This window comes from Juglans regia, chromosome 5 (assembly GCF_001411555.2).
Source record: "Juglans regia cultivar Chandler chromosome 5, Walnut 2.0, whole genome shotgun sequence".
NCBI lineage: Eukaryota > Viridiplantae > Streptophyta > Magnoliopsida > Fagales > Juglandaceae > Juglans > Juglans regia.
In genome coordinates, this window is record NC_049905.1 from 17,029,721 (window position 1) to 17,051,945 (window position 22,225).

The 22,225-nt window shown below is 36.0% G+C and overlaps 3 protein-coding genes and 1 long non-coding RNA gene across 6 annotated transcripts; 1 reads left to right on the top strand and 3 right to left on the bottom strand.

Annotated features, from left to right (window-relative positions):
- Positions 1-3,396: 3,396 nt before the first annotated feature.
- Positions 3,397-7,321, bottom strand: LOC109021460 (60S ribosomal protein L10a). Its single transcript, XM_019004087.2, has 6 exons — positions 7,237-7,321; positions 6,981-7,031; positions 6,064-6,283; positions 4,984-5,149; positions 4,426-4,631; positions 3,397-3,675 (listed from the first exon to the last, which is right to left on the bottom strand). The coding sequence occupies exons 2-6, from the start codon at positions 6,983-6,985 to the stop codon at positions 3,622-3,624; spliced, it is 651 nt and encodes a 216-aa protein (XP_018859632.1). The 5' UTR covers positions 6,986-7,031; positions 7,237-7,321; the 3' UTR covers positions 3,397-3,621.
- A 1,796-nt stretch (positions 7,322-9,117) lies between these two features.
- Positions 9,118-15,121, bottom strand: LOC109021459 (transmembrane 9 superfamily member 5). Of its 3 annotated transcripts, XM_019004084.2 has the most exons (9): positions 14,992-15,121; positions 12,810-13,130; positions 12,661-12,701; positions 12,131-12,379; positions 11,791-11,974; positions 11,564-11,698; positions 10,821-10,977; positions 10,245-10,729; positions 9,118-9,606 (listed from the first exon to the last, which is right to left on the bottom strand). In XM_019004084.2, the coding sequence occupies exons 2-9, from the start codon at positions 13,019-13,021 to the stop codon at positions 9,390-9,392; spliced, it is 1,680 nt and encodes a 559-aa protein (XP_018859629.2). In that variant the 5' UTR covers positions 13,022-13,130; positions 14,992-15,121; the 3' UTR covers positions 9,118-9,389. The 3 variants fall into 3 exon arrangements, with proteins under 3 accessions (XP_018859629.2, XP_018859625.2, XP_018859626.2); XM_019004080.2 differs by having other exon boundaries at positions 11,791-12,379; positions 14,992-15,120; XM_019004081.2 differs by lacking the exon at positions 14,992-15,121 and adding an exon at positions 14,337-14,982 and having other exon boundaries at positions 11,791-12,379.
- Positions 15,122-15,338: 217 nt separating this feature from the next.
- LOC109021461 lies at positions 15,339-18,572 on the top strand. The gene is made up of 2 exons (XR_002001089.2): positions 15,339-15,727; positions 18,009-18,572. It is a non-coding gene; the product is annotated as an uncharacterized LOC109021461 (long non-coding RNA).
- A 419-nt stretch (positions 18,573-18,991) lies between these two features.
- Positions 18,992-20,554, bottom strand: LOC109021457. The gene is made up of 4 exons (XM_019004074.2): positions 20,405-20,554; positions 19,962-20,135; positions 19,646-19,847; positions 18,992-19,497 (listed from the first exon to the last, which is right to left on the bottom strand). Exons 1-4 carry the CDS (start codon positions 20,552-20,554, stop codon positions 18,992-18,994), a joined length of 1,032 nt encoding a protein of 343 aa, XP_018859619.2.
- Between the last annotated feature and the right edge of the window lie 1,671 nt (positions 20,555-22,225).

Consider the following 22,225-nt stretch of genomic DNA (forward strand, 5'->3'; position numbering starts at 1 on the left):
ATTACCCGAGGTGCATTTACAAAAAACTTATTGTCGAGGGCCTGTCACTCCCGAGATTAGTCAGGATGCTATTTCCGGACACTTGGTGCTAATAAAAAAAAGATACACAACCATCAATAAAAGGCTCACATGTGAGATATATTCCAGGACATGGCATTGAACTCCATTAAACCCTCCTCTTAGACGGTCTTAAGAATCTCTTCTGAAGGCCAGCATCTCAAGTGTCGCTCCTGCATGCTCTTTACTTTGGCTTCATTTCAAACGCAATCAATGTTGGTATGTAAAAAAAGGTCAACAAATTATTTTTACAAAATAACATAGTACAAGCAGTTAACAGATAGAATTCAAGCCATCACAAAGCCTAATCGAAAGGACACAAATGGAAACAATACACAATCAATTATCAAAATCCAAATTTGTAGATGATAAACCCATTCCTCGTGTCATTTAGAAAACCCAATGAAGAGCTTAGTATCAGCATAGTCTTGATAAAAAGACTTTCTCCCAAAATTATTACTGTTCTTGATTTTAGATTTGATCAGATTTAATCACATATTTTAAATAATTTTATATATTTATCATTTAAATAGACAGTCATTTATATAACTAAAAATATCAAACTCTAGGCTGATCAAGATCAACAATTATCTCTTCTCAAAACTACCCTTCCGATATGGCATCTTATCATGTTACGATAACTATTAGCTAGGCTTGAAAGCTTATGAATGCTTACTACAAAAATGGCCGCTACTAGCCAGGCTTGAAAGGGGGTTCCATCGATACCATTCCTCTTGAGTTGTCCATTGTTTGATCTATTCTAACCAGGCTTCCTAATCAAAACAACTACTACTTGTTAAATATTTTAACATGAAACATTAAATATTGGGATCTTAGATTTTCTATATTCCATGAAATTGAATCCGAGCATCAAGAAATATTATACAGTGTAAATCTAAGATTGAACAATATTTTATGGAGAAAGTCGAGACACCTAGTGATACATTTGATATCTTAACTTGGTGAACGGTTCATTCCACCAAGTTTCCAGTCCTTTCCCGAGTAGCCCGGAATGTATTGGTTATTCCTATCACTATGGTTGCCTTTAGTCTGTGTTTAGCACCAGAAATCGTGTGTTGGATACTTATATGAGTTCATTGACTCCGAGAAATGTGAAGGTCATCCCTCATTTGCACACAAAACTGGCTAAGGTCAATGTCTATTGGACTAGATAGTGTTTTTGATGCCGATAGTTATAGATTTGAGTCGAGCAACTTTAGACTTTTAGCCTTCATTTTTAAGTGACTAATTAGATATTTTTATTATTTAACTTATAATTCTTATGTTTTTGCAAACCTATCTATGAACCCCACAATAATTGCAGAGGACTGAAACGGACCATTATGGGAGAGAGACCGGTAGATGAATCATGATTATCAATCATTAACTTTTATGCCAACTTTATTGTTTGTATTATCCTTTAGTTAAGTAGTGTAATATCTAATTTTGTTTAATTTCTAAAACAATGCAAGATACTTAAAATTTGAGTTGTTACTTGGGTGCTTGGTAGTGGACCATGGTGGTGGTTGGGACTATACTTTTGGATGCTTTTAGAGTTGGAGAAATTGGTTACTTCTTTAATTATTTAACTTAATTACGATACTTTGTAACTTTGGTGATGGTAGTGTAAGTCCATATAAAATTGTGACTTTGGTTGTTAAATTGATGGGATTAGGGGAGGGAGTCACGGAGGGAGTTGTAAGTTATAACTTTGTAATAACCGTCTACAGCTGCAAATACTCATTAGTGAGTGTGTTCTTGTGTGATGTTTATTGTTTGCATTTTGCAAGTGTGCGCATTTAGATCTTGTGTTGCTGCTTACATGATTGGATTTTAATGGTTATGATTCTACGAATTTAGGCGCTTTTTTTTTAACAGGATTTAGGTTTATTTAAAATAAAAAAAAACAAAAACTGGATTCAGGTGTTTTTTATTGTTGCATGATGATATCTTTTAATTTACATTATGGATTTAGGTGTTTTAATATTTATCATTCTATGGATTTAGGAGCTTCTGATTTAGATCTTTTCCTCTTTCTTTTTTTTTTTGACTTTTTGTTGAGTTTAAATATATAAATTGTAATCTATGTAAATTCCCTATCATTGTATTTAGGTGTTTTTTCTTTTGGAAAATGATAGTATGGCTATTAAATAGCTCACTCATATATTTTTATTTATTTTTACTTTTTTTTAATAATTAAGGAAGTAATTATTAGTAAATTTATATATATCTTTATTTTTTTTTATTAATGGTCAAGGATGTTTGAAAAATGCTTAAAGAAAAAAAAAAAAAACTCATTTTTACTAATGTGCGCATTTGATAGGCACTCAAACATTGTCCATTTTTTTAGTATTTTTTGGCCCAGTCCAAAATAGCAGCTCATTAAGCCATTGCGATCAGAGCTCTGACCTCCAACTTCGGAGCTTCAATCAGAGTTAGAGGTTGGAGTTGAGCTTTCCGACTCCATCAGAATCAGAGCCCAACCTTACAATAAATTAAGATCTAGAACTAGTAATTTCCAAATGAGATCTTAATGTAAATTTGACACATTCATATTTCTCTAAATCTACAATCATTTGGTACAAAAACCCTTGCAATGATATTCTTATACTTTTAAAAAACTATTTTTATCACATTAATGTTTTAAATTCGATTCTCATAATTTTAAAATTTAAACCATTATAAATGAACTAATATTATTATTATCAAAATTTTCCTTTGAGGGAGAACCCTAATATACCAATTGTTCCCACCAATTTTGATGTGTTCTTTATATAGATATATATATATATATATAAGACTATAATTTCAATTATTTAGAAATAATGACTACTATAGATAAAAATTACACAAAAACAATCTCATAAACTGACGTAATTTCATATGATTTGTTAAATCTACTTTATAATAAGAATAACTTTACAATATAACAAATCACATAAAACACGTCAATTTATAAGATTACTTCTGTATAATCCACTTGTGGCTAAAATATTTCTTTAGAAATAGATCCATCCGTTAACTTTTTCATCTATCAACATTAATGGAAAACACCGCCCAATTAAAAAATGCCACATCATCTATAATCTAAAAATATAAATCAAATTAATTGTTAAAAAATTTGAATTTAATCATAAAAAAATAATTTTTTACTATAAAAAATTGAAAATTAGGGGGGGGGGGGGATAACACAACCACCAGTGGTGGCTGCCATCTCAGCCGTTGCAGCCATCACCACGTGGGTAGCGCAGTTGGGGGCCACCCTGTGACTGCCGGGTTGACCCGAACAAATAACAGTTGTGGATGTTCCAGTCGTAATTACGTCCAGAATCGGTGTGAAAAATGCAGTAGAAATGGCCAAACTTCAAGAAAACATTCAACAATGCATCATAAGTTCAACAAAACGAATTTAAGACCATATGTTATCTACCTATCCGAAGAACAGAGGAAGGTAACAGCCAACCAACAAGAAACCTTGACCATTTGAAAAACAAAAATATTACTTGCAAGTAGTAGTATTACAGCTCGCATAAGCTTTTCCTACGAAACTCCCTTGCCAAGAACTCAGTATACGCGTACTGGCTTCCCCATGGTAGTCTTAAGCGACAAACTCCTCACCTGATTTCAAGAAAAACAATGTCAAAACACAATGAAACATGTAATACTTTAAAATTTTAAAGTCAAAACACATGAATGAAGATCTTCTTAAGAATGCAAACTAAAAGGAGGACGAAACACAAAACACAGAGCATTATCTGGTACCCAATAAGATGATTAAGCCCTGTTTGGATTGAGAGATGAGATGAGATGAGTAAAGATGGTTTGTGAATAGTTGTGAGATTTGTGAGTTAAAATTTGTGAATAGTAATGAATAATTGTGAGATGAGTTCTCAATTGAAACCGGGTTGTAGATAATAAATGATTTTATAAAGCCAAATCATTAGTTTACCAAAAGGCAATAGGTGAGGAAAGCACTCTTGACAAACAGTACCCTATTTGCTTTAAAATAAAAATGTCAGCCAAATTTCTGTAGAAAGTTGTGGTCAATCTTTTGGAATGAGTGGTTGGATTTTATTGTTTTGTTGCAGAGTGTGGTAAACGTGTGAACAGTGTGACTACTACTGTGCACAGGGCCATTTATAAGGAACCATTCAGACAAAAGACTCAACACATGGTCGTTTTATAGATCATTCAGACACAGATCAAAATATGATTTTTTTTCTGATGACGAGAAAAAATCAAAGAGACAGAGGTGTCCAAAGAACTCAAACAGAAGGTTAAATTAGTCTACTTCTAATAAGAAATTCAGTTATCTTATAAAAAATAAACAGTTATCTAGTTAACAGAATACAGAGAAAGAGAACTTACATTTTGCCAGTTCTTTTTCAACAATGAAACAAGAAAATTAACACTCATTTGAACATTTTGGAAGACCTGCTTCTCCTCCATTGCAACATTCCCAACAGCAACTCCCATGCAAAGAACCTTCTTCAATTGGAACTTAACCATAGCTTTCGTCTCATTAACTTTGGACTCGATTGATTCTTGATGAGTAACAAGCGTTGGGAACTTGCCTGTGTCAATAATAAACAAACAGAATCGCACCCCAATAGGCCCAATTAAAAAAAGTCTACCAAGTAATAATAGTCTTCAAAGGCAAAAGGTAAAAAATATATTATGCATCTACTGCTGCTAAATAAAATCTCAAAATATAATCTCCAATATCAAATACAACACCTCAATGAAGGAGTGACAAGGAAAAAAAAAGGCATAACTAATTAATTTCCATATTGCTTATATTTTAAACCATCAAATAATGTAAACAACAAAAAGATACACAAGCCAAAACAAAATCATTATTAAAAAATTTCCTGTAGGGATAACAGCCAAAAGGAGATGTGTAATATATTTATATAATATACTTGCCTGCCTTGTTGAGGCCAGGGCCCAAAAGACGAGGGATCTGCTTAATGACAGCTTCTGATGCTAAAAAGGCATGGTATTTCTTGGCAAGTTTCTTAACCAACTTCTTGTTTTTGTTAAGCTTTTTCAGTGCTTCCACATCCATATAATCTAGACCAATCTTCTCTGCCTGCATGACATTGTAAATAATGTAAAACAACTTATTCTGAAGCAGACACAAAGTTAGAAAACATGGGAAAAATAAATGCAAGCGTGGAAAAGAGTACGTAACAAAAATTCAACTTACCACCAGAAAGACAAATGCAAGATTTTATGCACACCACTTAGAAAGCTTGAAACTAGAGAAGAATCAGTGCACTCACCCAATAATTAGCAGAACTACTTTAAATCTGTATACTAAAAGCAACCAAGTAAATAATGCTAACGAGTGAAAATAGGGATGTGGTAGGGACGATGGTTGCCGGAGAGCAGATATCCAAACATGAATATGGAGTAATCACTTGCTAAGATATTGACATCTGCATGTTTTTATGTACAATTTCCTCAGACATATCTTCCCCTTCATGCTCTCAATGGGAAAACAATGTGAAGTGTTTACTATCGATTGACAATATCTCACAGGAGAAATTCAAAAGGTGCAGTATTTACAAGTACACATTGCAAAAATCCATAATATCAATATGTAAAATTATATGACGTACAAAAACTTTCCTTTCCTTCTAAATGTTAGACAGATTTCTTTCCAAAATATTTAATAACATTGCACATTTATTTTTTTAAATATGAGTAATCCCAGAGACTGCAAATGCAAAATGTCTTTAATCCGGTTAAACCCCGGCCCACGTAACACGTCCCCATCACATGGATTAGGTTAATAAATGACAAAGCTCAGAATAAGAGGTCATAACAAACTTCAGAGACAACGACAATCAGTACAACCATCAAAGAAACCAAAAGACTATAGGCACTTGAATCTACAAGATATAAGGAAACAAGTAAAGATGTGGAGCCTTGTTCGAGATGGAACCTATAAAAAAGTTGCTACAATTTTTTTGTTCCAGCCATCTACAGTGGTATCAGTACCTCTTCAACATGTTGGGCATCTCCAAGCATGCAGACTTTCATCTTGGGACGAGGGATGTGTGGCAACTTAACAGAACCACTGAATCGCTTATCCTTCTGGGGATCATAATTTTTCAGCCCAATCTGGAGTTCAATGGTCTCAGTGAAATTACGCTTCTTATCTTTGGATCCGTTAAAGAGAGTCGAGATAGCCTCTCTTACAGCATCACTCTGAAGCTTACTGTAAAGGATCAAACAAGTCAGATAAGATATACTAAAATGCATCACCTTGATTACTTCCTTCATAATTATCACAAGATAAGATTTCTACTAACGACGACAGAATAATGAAGTGCTTGGGGGACTGAGAGCAAGAGAAAACACTAGCCTTCAATGTTCAGTTTATAAGCAACACCATTGAACGTCAGTCCTAATAAAAACTAATAATCGACAGCAACATAATCATGATTCTGCCAACACATTTCAACAGATCACGGCCACAATAAACAAAGAGACTGACTAACACAAGCATACACAACCTCTATTCGCAGCTTTACTGAAGAAAAACGAAACAGTATTGAGATCATTACAACTAGCCTACAGCCATCAATGGGCAAGTTTAGCTTCGGTGAGAGGTGAGAGAGGACGAAACATGTTCTGCATATGGGATAAGTAGTCTACCAGTATTTAAAACAATAAAATCCAACAAAGTTATTTAACAAAAACCATAAAATGAAAAGGTTCAAAAACAAATGAAATACAATTTCAATAGTCTTAACCCATCAAATCTCATCCGATTATTATCAATTATTCAATTTGCATTGCTAATCATCACAAAAGCTTCCACATTTACTACTTCCAAAACTCCAAAAGCTAGACCCTCCTGACATGATTCGGCATACGAAAAAAAGACACCCACAAGCTGAGATTTCGAATACCTCATATTTGAAAGTCTGTTTTTTCCACAGTCCAACTAAAATCTTTTCCTCCTGCAAACAAAACCATATAACGTCAAAAGGAAGGCCAATTTACAGAAATATACATCCAGATACATTATGATTTAAGATCGAAAAATAAAAACACATGACTCGAACATTCAAAACTACACATTATTTCCCGTGACTTCTCGGGAAACAAAAAGAGGACTACAGATCTAGAAATGAAGCAAGGAGGTAGGGGAGAGAGAGAAGTTACCCAGAACAAAGAGGAACTCCACGACTCTATCGGGATTTCTGACGGCTAAGCATTCAGCATATATAGCAATGGGAAGAACGGGCATGGCTGATAAACCCTAAGAAAAATGTACTTGTGTCAGGAGCCATGGTGGGCTGGGCATTGGGTGAGTGGTCAGGAGCCATGGTGGGCTGGGCATTGGGTGAGTGGTCAGGAGCCATGGTGGGCTGGGCATTGGGTGAGTGGCCTTGACCTTAGCCCAGCTCGGATTCATGGCCCACATCTGATGTGGGCTTTGAGTAATATTATTCAAATTTGGTCTCAAAGCCCAGCTTTGATATGTTTTGATTGTTTGAATAATTATTCTATATTTCTTCTATATTAGATTATTTTATTCTATCTCAAAATATATATAGTAGTATAGAGAATATAATTACTCAGAGGTTTGTCCGCTTAATATGATTTAATTTAATTAATATTAGATTAATATTGTATATAGTTATGAAGTGTAGAAATGTCGCGGACTCCCTTAAAGAAGAGTGTAGTCAACTATTAAAAAAATAATTTTTATGTGAGTTTTATATTTATTCATTCTTTTTTAAAATGAGTATGCGGCGCTTGCACACTCTATAACTATATTAACATTTTCAATAAAAGACACCACTGAATCACAAATTCTTTTTTTTTTTTAGCACTGCTACATTCATAAAGGAATTACACAAAATAATCTTACAAATTGACGTGGTTTCATCTGATCTGTTAGATCTACTTTATAACAAAATTAACTTTACAATCTAACGAACCACATCAAACCATATCAATTTGTGAAATTATTTTTGTGTAATTTCTTATAGCTAGAATATTTTCTTTTTTTTTTAACAAATTGAAATCAAACTAACCAGAAAAAATTCATTAATCTTTCACTACTCCTTATAATAATAAAAATAAACAATATAAAAGTATATATTTTAATAATTATTATCATAATAAAGATATTATTTTCAAGGACAAAATAATTTTTGTGGATAATTACTAAACAACTGTACATTATAATGATTAAAAAAAAAACAAAAAGAAGCAACAAAATAAGTTTCTATGAAAAAAATGGTGATGATATTACCTAGAAAGAGATGTTGCTCTTACTCAGCTAAAAAATTAAATAAATAACAATGGATGTTGACTTATTGGGTTTTGTTTTCAAAGAAAGTTTTTATTACCTATAATTATTTTCTTCTAGAGAGAGAAAGAGGCAGTAAATAAAACGAAGGGGAAAAATAAAATAAAAAACCAAAACCGTATATTTCTTTCAGATAAAACTCTTTTTTCCCCCACTCGACAACAAATATCAATTTTTTGCATCAATTTATTTCTGGCCATTAAAAATATAGCTTGGTACTTATATTTCCACATATCACATTATATTTTATTTTTTATTTTATTCTTCTTATATTAATTAAAATCTTTTACTCATCATTCAATATTACATATTTGATAAGAGAAAAAAAAATGTAATATATAATATGTGAATATTAAACTCAATTTAAACTGAATTCATCTCACTTCAGTTCAACTTCCAAACCGGACTTAATGTTGACTTATAAAACATTTCTAAAATAAAACCAAATCATATTAGGCCATTTAGAATCTCGTTGTTCTTTCAAGTTCTCTCATATCGCACAGACGCATATTCTCTCCAACTCTCAAACATTCGCATCATTTTGTCTCAAAATCAACTTCAATAAGCATGAAAATCTCACCATTTTAGCCACATTCCATAACGGGTTAAGAATTGAAAAAAAAAACCCAAATTTCCACAGCCAATATCTCTCGATCCTACTCTGAGGTCAACGCTCACTCTTTCATCTTATGTGTCAGGATCTCAACGCACAAACACCAGATCTCTCCAATCAAACTAAGTAGTGCAATTGATCTTACTTTCAATCAAACTAATACATGGTGCAGGATCTCTGCGCGTCTATGCACAAGCATTATGCATGTGTCAGTGAGTGAGTGACGGAATTGCTTTCATAGATATGAATGAATTTTGTAAATGTTACAATCTTGATAGACTATTATGTAAATGTTGCAAATGCATATCCGCCTGTATGTATGGAGGGAAAGGGAGAAGAGAAAGATGGAGCATTGTATCATCACTTGAATGCAGAAAAGCATATTCATTCGCTTTTAACAGCTTGGTATATACGACGAACAAACATTAACGAAGCACGAAAACTGATTGTACCCAGAATCAGGAAGAATGCATAGCACATACAAGCATTATAGCCAATAAAGAAGGACAGCTGCATGAAACTGTTCATATTTGACCTGGCATAGAAGTAGATGCTATAGCCAAACATAAAAATGGCCGGCGAGCCTCCACACAACATCGATCTGCATCAGCCAAAGAAAACATGCAGTCAATACACTAAACATAATGCAAAAATAAAGCAGAAGATTCATGGTCTTTCCCTCGACGAAGAAGCTATCCCAAAACTCCAATTATACATCTGCTTAAAATTGTGTACAGTATTTACGTTTTTGTTGCAATGGAAATAGAAGGAGGTTGACTGCTATAGATAAAAAAAGGAAGTACGAAGCAATAAAAGAAAAAAAAAATCCTTCCAAAATCCAGAAAGACAAATAAAAAGATGACCATCTGATCCTTAAAACATAAATGGTCTATTATAATAAACTGGTCAGAGCCTTCAGATGCAGATGAAGTATTTGAGACCAAGCAGCCCGTTTCACTCTAAACAGGAAAAATTTCACTATCATTCTGCCTCATCTAGTTAGTGTTCAAACATGACCTACGGTCCTACGGTGTTCAAAATTTGGCCAAACCACTGATATTGAGCCCTCCTGAAAAGATGTGAGGAACAGACCATTTATTATTTCAAGCCTCACAAACAGAAGATGCCATATTCATCCTCAAAAAATTCTTGACTTTTACTTTTCAAGCTATGGAGTGACAATTTCAGAACCCAATTATCATCTGAAAGGAACGAGTATATTGCATGTGCTATACATACCTCCACCACCATTCATGGTCTTCCACAGAAAGCTGAATATATGTCAAGCCAACACTTAGCATTGAAGTTAGTAGAATGACGAGGATGAAGGTGATAAATAAAATGCTGGTAAGTGTGCATATTTTGTAGCCCCACATGCTTGCATATAAGTGGTGTAACTCAAGGACAATTGCACTCAAAGATAGAAGACCTGCAATAAACATTTGACAAGATGTTTTTCGGTACCAAGCTAATGGTGGAATCTCTCGGGGGAATCGCTTTGTGGCACAAGGTGCTTGAAATTCAGATCTAAAACGATATCCAATCACCCCACCGAAGGCAAGTAATGGAATAGCAACGCATGTACACATAAGAAGAATCAATATAATGGTGCCAAATGGAAGTGCGGCTGTGGCTCCATAAGATATGGCAACTGTATTAAGAATAGATGCTGTCACAACAAACGGACCCAGATACAGAATCCCAACAAGACGAACACTCCTTTCCTGGAATCAAATATTGTCTTTGTCACAAGGATAACAAGTTACGAAGGAAATTGCAGACAAACAATGCACTGAAAAAACATCGAGCTCTTACCCATCCAGCCTCAGCAAATTGATTGTGGAAAGAAGCAGCAACGTACCCACCAACCACAGATGAAAGTGAATATATCAAGACGAGAGATGTGAACAAAGCTCCACGATTGTAAGGATAGAGGACACCAAGAAATGCCAATAAGAATAAGACAAAAACCCTGAAGGGAAAATGCAGAGACAAGATGAAAAAAACGTTCAATTTGTATTCTCATAAGTCAAAGATATTGAAAAACTGTTAGCCTGAATGGCATACATGATGTTAAGTGCCGAAACACCCCTTTCTATCCCCATCACGATTTGCTAGTTAGTATAGACCGACTGATATGCATTAATAAAGTCACAGACCGATTAAAAAAAATGCAGTCGCAGTTCATTAAGCTGGATCCAAAGTACAAAAGCTTAGAGAAGATGACATCCATCAGCAAAAGTACCAGCTCTATAGAGATGCAAGAAATCTGCCAATCAAGGTCCACCAAGACACTATAGACCATCCAACATCATAATGAACTCTGGAGGTATCAAATTGGAAAATGAAAATATTAACTAGGCATAAAATGCCATATTACCGCAGGGCATGGAATAAAGGTAACTCTGAATGTCAACGAAAGGCAAGTAGAGTACTATCTAATAAGGTGTCCCCTGACACCTAAAATCCCGGATGATGCTACTCAAAGTATATATTGCACAAATGTAGTTTTGATACACTGATACAATGAATTAAGAAAATGGTTAAAAGTGTCTTACAGGGTTAGCAGCTGGGTACCCACACCCAAGACAGCACAAAACAAGGACAAATTGGGAGGACGTCTAAAGACGTCACCATGAACATATTTCCAACCAACCTCCTTATCTTCTTCTTCTTCGTCCCCATCGGCACACCTGAAATAAATGAAGAAGTTTAGGCAGAAAAAGTAAAATAACCACCTACATAGCTGGCCCCCAAAACAGAGAAGGCTGAGCAGTGCAATTACTTTCTCATATCATTCTTGAGACGCCGCATTAAAAGCAAGGCAAGCAATCCCATCAAGAGTACAATAATAACAATTGAATTAATGAATGAGAGCCAATGAATTTGGCGGATAATTGGCACTGATGAAGTCCTCGTATATTTGTCCATCCTGTTCTCAAACTTGGCTGCGCTCTCATTCCAAATAACTGAATAAGTGAAAGTAACATCAATTTCAGCATCTTCTTTTATCTCCACAACATGATTAGGATCACTAAATGCGCGTATTTCTACAACTCGGTCCCCATTGTAAAGAGCATTAAACTGAACATGTTTAAAGAGATAATACTTAGGGCCCTCCTCACCCAGAATCTCACTCTCCTCTTCAACTTTCCCAATGAACCCCCACAATGGAAGATCATCAAAATACATCTGGAAGTAAAAATCTTCGCTGACAACATCCCTGAACTTTGCAACTTCAGGAACTCTAAGCCTCTTCTGGCAAAGGGTCTTCCCAGTTATGTTCTCCCGGAATTTCAACTCATATAAAGCATTGGTCAAACGATCACCATTCAAGACTTCACCAAAGGATTCCTTCTTCTGGATTACTGGATCTGCAAGCCACAACGTAGAAAACTCAACTTCTACTACTCAAAAGTAGCACAAAATGTAAGTCTAACAACTACCACATGTAAACACGAATTCATTTCAAGCACTCTTTTTTTTTTATATAGGTTACTCATATCGAACAATCTGACTCAGAGGGCAACATGATTGGCCATTCAACATGGCAAAGCTCAACAAATAAAAACACCCATAGAATATGTAAGTTATATTTAGGGCTAAGGAAACTACAAAGATCGCTAAAATCTTATTACATGCTGAAGTAGCTAACCTGGGCGGCAGAATGGCAAGTCATAGTAGTAGTAGGTCTCACTGCGAGAGAACACAAATAAACGTAAAGATCAAAATGTATACATAATAGGATTGGAAGTGAGTTCAGATGAGAAATGGAGAGGTTGATATACTCAGAATTTGGGGTACCTAGGATTGTTGAGGGGCCCCACTTTGTTGACATATAAGGGTACAAGATCTCCTATATTGTATTGATGGTGATTCGGAGAAGCTGTGGCGGAGCGGTCTGTGAAGCTTAGTGCTGCGAAAAGGATCACCAGGAGCTTGATTTGGGAGAGTTTAGACATAGATATAGAAGAGAGAGAGATTGCTTTCGAGTGAAATGACATTATCATTCTCATAAAACTCTGCGTGTTATGACAAAACTTATTAAACAAATCTTCCTACTAAGCTCTTCTGATAAAAATCCCCATCTATCCTTAGACATTTCAGCCTCGTACTTGCATGCTCCTGCATTTGGGGAGGAAAATAAGACCGGGTGAGTGGAAAATTCAGTAAAAATATACCCAACCAATTAAAAACAGTTGAGTTAAAAATATTTTGGGGAAGTTAACACTTTCATCACATACATGAAACAGCCTACTGGAATATTATTGAATTTCTTTGCAATTGAAGTGGATGCATATAATTATAGACAAGTACTGAACTCATAACATTTATCGACCCTTAAAATATACATAAATGTACATTGTCCACAATAAACAAACTACTCTTACTTCCCTAACATGCTCGGAACTTTTATAATCTATCACTTGTTAACCTTTGGCCAGTATAAAATTTTTCCCTGTATACAGGGGCCATGTGTAACCAGAAGGGACCCCTTCTCAACCTTGCCCCAGGTTGAGTGACTTTCCTGTCCATCAAACTAACACATGGGTGGAAATTTCTTTCCGGCAATGGATCACCCGTAGTGGTTGCACTCCATCTCAGCCTCAATATCAGGCTTATTCATTAGGACATTAAAATCTCAAAATATTCATTTTCCTTAAACACGTGCCATTCTTTACATCTTTCTTTCGTTTCTTTGCACAATAAAAAAAATATAATCCCTTTCTTAGAAATTGTCCTATTCATTATAAATAATGCATGTAACACATGCTTTATTTGACAATAACTTATGCATGTTTTAAAATTTCTCCTATAAAACTTTAAAGTCATTTATGCAATATAGCACTATGAACAAACAAGAATAAATCCCTTTTTACTATAAGTCCTTAACCCTCAAGTTTTACTAGGATCCAATTACGCAATCTAAGGCCTAAGTAGTTCCTAAACTGGAATCAATGTTGTTTTTTTTTTTCCAACAAGATTTCAAACTTCGGCTGAAACTTACCCAATGTCAGTAATTCAATTTTCCAATAGACTTCCATGAAAGATACACAATGTATTCGATTAGAGAAAACATTTCCCCCATACTTTATAAATGTATAGAAAAATGAAAGCTTTAGAAATTAAAAATCTCAAAATTCAAAAGAAAGACTAAAATCTGACTAATGAGGCCAAACCAAAGATTTTTATTCTTTTAGCAGAAAAATAGTATCACATCACATTTTAACCAAAAAAAAATCTTAGAACGGTGGATTTGTCGACAAAATGGGAGCTTGAAATCATGCATTAAACTAGCCTAAATGCAAAAGAAGATTCAAATCAGAACACCTCAAATTACTTCGCCATAGTTCGCCACTCTGCCAAAGTCAAAATTACGCTAAAGCTGCTTGAAACTCGCTAAACCATATAGCTTAACTCCTTGGGGCTTGGTTTTCCTTTTCAAGACCTTCTTACAAACTTTTGCTCTTCCACCAAAAAGGCTCGAATGATCCTTTCTCTGACAGCACCTCCAGACAGTACACCGTCATAAGCTCTGTTATGACGGGACACTCAGGCCCACTTGCTCTCTTCTTAGTGCTCTGGGACCTTCCCTCCAGGGATTGGATTTGGTGGCGTAGCTGTGTCGCGTATGTTCCGCGAGAAGCTGAACCACTTTTTACAAGGTCTCTCTCTCTCTCTCTCTCTCTCTCTCTCTCTCTTTACGCAAGGATTTTGAGCGATAGAATGGGAGGATTAAAGAAAAAGGGGAATCCGAAGAGATCAAAACTCATTACAGATTTCAACCAGCCAATGCTATCCCTCCCGCAAACAGATACTCAACGGATTCGAAATCTCAAACACGGTCAACTCGAAAAGAGATTAAATCAAAACAACAATTCCGATCACTAAATTCAAAACGAACAAGAGCAAAGCGATGGAAAATATTCGTTACAAGTCCAAACGCAAACAATTTATGCGGAGAACACGGTGGTGTGGGTTTTACCTTGAGCCAGCAAAAGAGACCTAGAGAGAAGGTCAGAGAGTGGTAGGAGCGTTGCAGGGAAGAGAAATTTTGAAAAGGAACATGTGTTCTTCTGCGGGTGGGTTAAAAAAAAAAGAAAAATACTTCAGCTATAAAAAATAATTACGTAAAACTAAACACATAAATGGACAAACAAATAATTTGACATGATTTGGGACCGGTTTGGAGGGTAAGATGAGATATAAATTTTAAGATTTTTGTAAATAATATAAAGATGAGAAGAGTGAAAATTTTGTATGATCTAAAGAATTTTTATGGGTCTCACAATTAGATGTGTTTGGAAGTAAAGTTGAATGAAAATTTTATCTTTCTCAAAAACATAAAATCGTGGGTCCTACTGTGTTTGCATTACTGGCCTGTCCTCGGGACCTTACATCTCCCGATTCATCTCTTTCCCCTCACCGATTCATCTCTTTCCTCTCAAAAGGGAAACAGTTTCCTCGCCCATCTCGTCTGTCTCCCCTCCAACCCCATATCATCGTTCCGCGCCCTGCATTTCAATATTCATCTGAACACAAGTGAGACCCAGACTTTCACTTGATCTTCAAGTGAAACCGCGACTCCAGCGTTTCAACTCCCGGCAAGGCGTGGTTTCAAGACCCTCCCTCTCCAGCTGAATCGAAGGACGCAAGCACGTGATTCCTTTGCAGACTCTCGAGTTCAATCATTCCGACACAACTACGAAGTTGAGAACCAGGTAAGTTCCCCTATTTTTGATTAGATGCAAAACGAAATCAAAGCCCTCGACCTACTAGGGTTTTCTGAATGGGTTTCGAATCTCGGTTGAAAACATTGATTTGGTTGGATTTAATGCAAACAGTGGTTGGGATCTCAGTGTGATGTCATCTGATTTTAAGATGTTGTTGTTGTACATACTTTGTTGAGCGTCTTCAACAACTGGAATCTAGTCTCGTGTGCACTCGAAATGTTAGGGTTCCGGTTCTAATGGTGGATGCTAAATTGGTCTGTGCTCGCGCACCATTTCCCAAAATTCTTGTCACATATCCTACGGGTCATTCGAGTCTTATTAAAATTCCCTTTTTCCCTGGCACTTCATTGGACTCGATCAATGAAAATCTTCTGATGCTTATTTATTTTGGGTGTTTATTGGATTTTCTCCTGGATTGTGAATCCTGCGTATCTGCTCCATTTTTATTTTAGTTCCCCGAGCTTTTAATGTTTGCGTTTTTTGAGTTGGAATGGGCTAATTCTTTATTTGCTTTCCATTTTCTCTACGGGGAGAGCCCTATTTAAGAACCCTCTCAGGGAAGTTGAAACATGGTTCACTGGGAAGCTCTGCTAAGCAAGTGGGATTTCCTCGTACACAATTCTCTACTATATTGGTGAAGTCTTTAGTAAAAATAGAGTTTGCCACAAGTTTCTCGTTAGCAACAAGGGGTTTCTTGATTGAGCTCAGTGCTTGAAGCAGTAAGAGGTTCTCTGTTGAGTCCTCAAAATTTCCCCCCGACCCACCTGCGTTTTTTGCTATATGATTTATTGAATTCCATTTGACCATTTTTGTTCCTTCATACCCAAGTCTTTATTGTGATTTTTGGGTTGCATGTATTTTTCTAGCCTTCAATTGTGATGCAATTGGTTTGCTTGACATCGACATTCAGGTTTTGGTTGTTTTAGGTTTATGGGTCTCTGTTGATTGTTTTAATCTACGAAAGTTTGATGAGGCATCTTATTGTTTGCTACTATTCTATTGTGATGAAATTTAGGTTTTCCAAAGTAAAGATTCAAGTTCTGCTCCTTTTTGGTTTTGAGATTCTCGACTGCTTTGATATCACCCTTGTGGGGTTTCTCAATTCATACATTTTTCTATTTGTTATTGTCTTGCACGTATTTCGGTCTGTGGTTTTCCTTTAGTAGAAGCCAAGATTTGGCTGCTTGCTTATTTTCCATTTTTGTTGTTTTTATTAAATACATGCATTTGCATCTAGACACATTCAAATACATATGTATCTATATCGTTCTTTTTTGGGTTTTCTAATCAGAGATTGGATGATATAAATGTTCTGGGTTAAAAATAGCAGATTTATCATGCAATTAATTAATTAGCAGTGTTTTACTTGGGGGCTGAGTCGGTGCTTGTTTGTCTCCGGGCTTCTTCTTGAATGTTTTCATTCACCAAACTACTCTGAAACTGAATATGGTCTCCCTAAAATAAACAAACAAGCAGAAAAATTTCTGAGATGGGTTTAAAGAAGCAAATGAGATTAGTGGGTAGTATATATATGGACAATTGCTATTCTCATCCAAATGTTGGTTTGATGATTCATGTATCTATTGGACTTCAATGGGATTGCATTGCATTGGTTGATGAAGTTCTATATTTGATGAATTAGGCACTAAAATTACTCAATTATTAATAAATTCTGAAATTTTAGGAATCTTGAACAATACAATAATTCTGAAATTTCTGTTCTATATCTCATGAATAGTTGCAGTTTTTTTTTTTCATCTCGTCTTTTATTCGTCCTTTTGTTGTTTTATGACATGTCAAACTCCATAATCGTACTCCAATTCACACACTGTCTTATAATTTTTTCCCCATAATTATTATGATATATACTCTGGACGTTAATCTCTCGTTAAAAATCCATATGAATTAAGTGCAACCCATTAGTGTAGTGCATATAGCAATATATATATATATATGTATGTATCTTAAAATGTAAGCAAGATGATTTGAGGAAAAGAAATACTAGATAGCTAGCTAGCTAGCCCACAAGGTCATTTTGGAAACTGCTTCAATTGAAGAACACTCTGTGTGATTTTGCCACTTGAGTAGTATAGAAGTCCAAAAAGCTCAAATAAAGACTAGAGAGCTAGCTAGCTAGCCCACCAGGTGATTTCATCTCTTGATTTTGCATGTAACATTCTTCTAGTTTGGAATGTATATGTTGGAAGGAATGTGAGAAACCATTTCCTTCCAACATTGTTGACTTTCTCGTTTTAACTTTTTGTGCAAGAACTATGGCAACTAGTAGCAGTGTGTCCATAAATTCAACCGATGCTATGAGGCCAAAAGAGTAGCTGCTATTGGGACAAATACCTCAATGTTATTGTGGCATGCCATGCAAACTGCGGACGTCGGCCAAGGCCATCAGTTTTGGGAGGTGTTTTTTTAATTGTCGATATTATAAGGGTCAAAAGTAGTGCGAATTTTTCCAGTGGGTTGATGTTTCAATCTCGCTACCAATTTGTTGTAAGCGGACGTTGCAATTAGCAGAACGGAGAAGTCAAAGATTAGCGGCTGAACAAAAAAGAATAGAGGATAGCAAGTTTCAATCAATGAAGATGAAGTACAAATGTGCGTTGATCACATCTTGGGTTTTATTTATTACCTTATTATGTAGTGTTAAAATGTATAAACTTAATGATAATGTAAGTCAGTTAATGCTACCTTAATCATTTCCCATTAAATCATTATTATGAAATGTAAACCGAACGGTTGTTAGCAGAAGACACTTTATTCTGTACCTACGCTCAACATAAGTAGTAACGGTTGGTTGTTTTTCACCGTTTAGGTGTCAGGATTTTTTTTATCATTTATCTAGTTCAAAAGTTGGGTAAACGACTTTATCATGTATGCCCCAGTAGAGGATAGCATCTAAACACGGGTGAAACGCACCCCAAACATTTGACTTGGACTGTCTTTTTTTACTTTTTTGCTTCTGAGTTGGACTTTTGGTTGATAACAATCTATTCTGTTATATACCGACTTGTCTCAAAATTATATCATATGGTCTAATAATTGAAGACAACCTTAACATATAAATAATGCTTTGTACCTTTATTACTATATCATATAACTAGTACTTTTGCCTTCAACAGATTGTTATTTTATTAATATGAAAATATACATATATTATATATATTTATATATATATTACATATATATCATATGGAAAATTTAAATCAATCCAAAATATAAAATTCCCAACAGTAATAATTATCTAAATATTACAAAACCATAAACTGTTTTGAAATAAACTTCTACACGTTCATTCTCCAAACCTACCTTCCCACATAGGATCGCAATCGCATCTCTCTGTGATGCCATAGCTTCGGCTGACTCATGGGACATGTCAACCACTTCAGAGTTCCCGGTTGTATTTTCTTCACTAAACTGAAGCGCCAGTGCTGCCTGAATGAACTCATCATTGGGCGTTACAGTTCTAATAAGGTTGTGCAGCGTACAACATGCAGTAACAAGCATTCCTTGCCGTGTAGGGCGATATCGAGGCATCGCATTCAATATTTGAAATCGGTTTTTCAATAACTCAAATGTACGTTCAATAATGTTGTGCAGCGATGAATGGCAGAAGTTGAAATAATCTTTATATCCTCGGAATTGACGACCGCTATAACGATCAGACTGATGATACCTCTCTCGTGGATATGGAGGCATAAACTTCTCAATGCATGGGAATGCGAAATCGACAAGGTAATAATAACCTGCAAAAGTGAATAATTACAGTTGACACAACCAACGCGAATTACACCAATAATCAATTATTGGTCTACCAACTTATAATTAAAAGTAACTAGCTATCATATAAAGTACAACATTTACCTTCCGGTGGCCATGGAAATTAATTCCGACGTCGACTCAAGGCATCCAGGAATACTCTTGCATCATGTGCTGTTCCCTCCCAGCCAGTATATACATATGTGAACTTCATATTGAAGTCGCATAAGCATAGTACATTTTGTGCGATTCGACCACGATGATTTCTATATGCGTTACTCAGCCTAGATGGTGCAGCAGCGTCAATCATGGTGTTGTCCATTGCACCAAGACATTTCTACATAACCATTATCATATAAAATACGTTAACTGTACAAATATTTTTCTACCATGGAAAATATACGTGCACAACAAATTTAAAACCATAAGGCAGATATAGAAAAGTTCATACCTCAAACCATGGATAATTGTGGGGGTTCTTCGTAATGTAAGGATGGACCCCATCTGTCTTTGTGCGCCTAATCACAGTCCTCTCAAGCTGATGTAGTGCCCGCATCACCGTCTTCACATGGCGGTTAATTGTCTCACTTGAATATTGGAATCGGTCCCCAACGATTCGTTGACCCTGTGCATGTCCAACAAGAAGGCAAAATATGCCTACTGATTCCTTGACAGACACTCTCTCCGTACGGTCCATAACTAATGAGTCTCGTAAGAGGTCACAAACATAACGGAAGGCTTGCATGTCCATTCGAAACATTGTTTTGCAAGTTCTGGAGTTACCATTCAAGATTGCTTGAATATATTGATCGGTAGGCCAATATTGTGTTGGGGCATTCGAACTCAACCTCTAGACAACTGTGATGCCATCCACATCATGTACACGATGTTCACCTCCTGCGTTGCGGATTCATCTCCACTCGAATGAGATGGGCAGATTCCACTGTTCGCCTCGCTCCTCTGAGAAGTACTTGAGGATGTATCCTCCATCTCGCTATTTGTCTCCATTGATGGAGCTTCTTTCGAACTACTATTAGTTTCCATTATGCGTGATGGAATGCTTGTGGAAAAAAAAAATTATTATCTTACTTTTCAAAATTGACCTTGTTCATGCTTATTTAAATATGGAGGCTCTGAGACGTTTTGGAATTATGTCAAATGCATAACATCATGGAATTATGTAAAAATCCTAATCAGCATAATCACAATAAGCACGTAAAATAAATTCATCATGGAATATAATATCACAAAGTGCAGGGAAAGAAGAAGTTCAATGCATGTTAACAGAGTAGACGTACTCAAATACAAAGCAATTTAACATAAGTTATTGTTCATGAATTGAAAAACAGAAACATCCCGCAAATAAAAATTTAAATAAAGAAAACAATAGTTAGGCCTTCATAAATGAAACTCATCATCCGTCGTGACCGATCAGTGCAAACTCCAAGCCCACTGACTTCTGCCAGTATCCGAGATCGACACAAACAACCTCTGCACTTTTGGGCTCAACAATCGGTCAAATGCCTTGTTAAATTGCTCGGGCGGTAGGGGAGGTTCAACTTCTTCAAGCAGTTTCATACAATGCATTTGGAGATCAAACACCCCAGATGACTCCATGCTAGTGTTGTCTTTACTGCGCTTCCTTGACTTGGTGTACTCCATCGTTGCCTTCTCTCTAGCTTTGGCACTGGGTCTGATAGCATTGAGGGTCTCGCTCATTTGCACTTGAATGGCTGGGTCTGGGGTGGGCCCTCCTTTCTGTCGTCTACGAGACCCGCTGGCGTAGGAGGCAGAGAAGGGTCTCGGTTGCACCTAGGGATCGCCCTAGGGGTTGGCATGATCATCAGTGAGTGGTGTCCCACGATTTCCCATCTCTTCATCAAGCAAGCGCTCATCGTCACTGTCTGGGGCCGGATCTGTCGAAACACGATGCATTGTACCAGTCGCAACAGAACAACCAAATATTGCGCAAAGTTGTTCATACTTTGGGCATCCCATCGTCTTGAAATGCTTCCATGATGGTCTAACCTAAGGGCAGAACAGAGTGATTAGAATTAACAATTAACATCATCAAATTATTGATGTCATCTCTAGTACTAAAAGCATTTAAAAATGACTTAAATAGATTGTAGTACCCGAAGGGCATTTGCCCAGTGTTCTTCACTAGCTATTGGTGCCTTCCTCTCTAGGTCCCACCCCAAGCCAGTTTGCTTCATAAGATCCGTAAATTCCCGTTGTCTGCGTTTGAGAAGAGCTAGTTTGCCTTTAACTTGATCAGAATTAAAATTTCTTGTCCCAACTGCAGACAACCTTTCAACAAGCCTTACATGATCACTGTTCGTGATCCTCCCTCCCCTCAGTCTACCCATCAGGGTATCTTCATACAACATGTCTATCAACAAATCCTCGAACCCATCTGTCCATAAGCTTCCATCCCAGGTCGAATCGATTGTCTCATTCTCCATATAAATCTAATATATGTTCAAATGAAACCAACGATTGCACATGGAGTGAGATATCAAACACCCCAGATTGGGTTTGTTCCAATTCACCATTACATGGTGAACACACAATGGCATGTTTATCAACTAAGGAAGTTGGTAAATAATGACAGGAATTTTGAGTAATATGAAATCTATAATGAAGTAAGTATGAAAAAATGAGTCGAGGAAGAAGGTACAAAACTTGAAAACTGATAAAATATGATATGAAGTA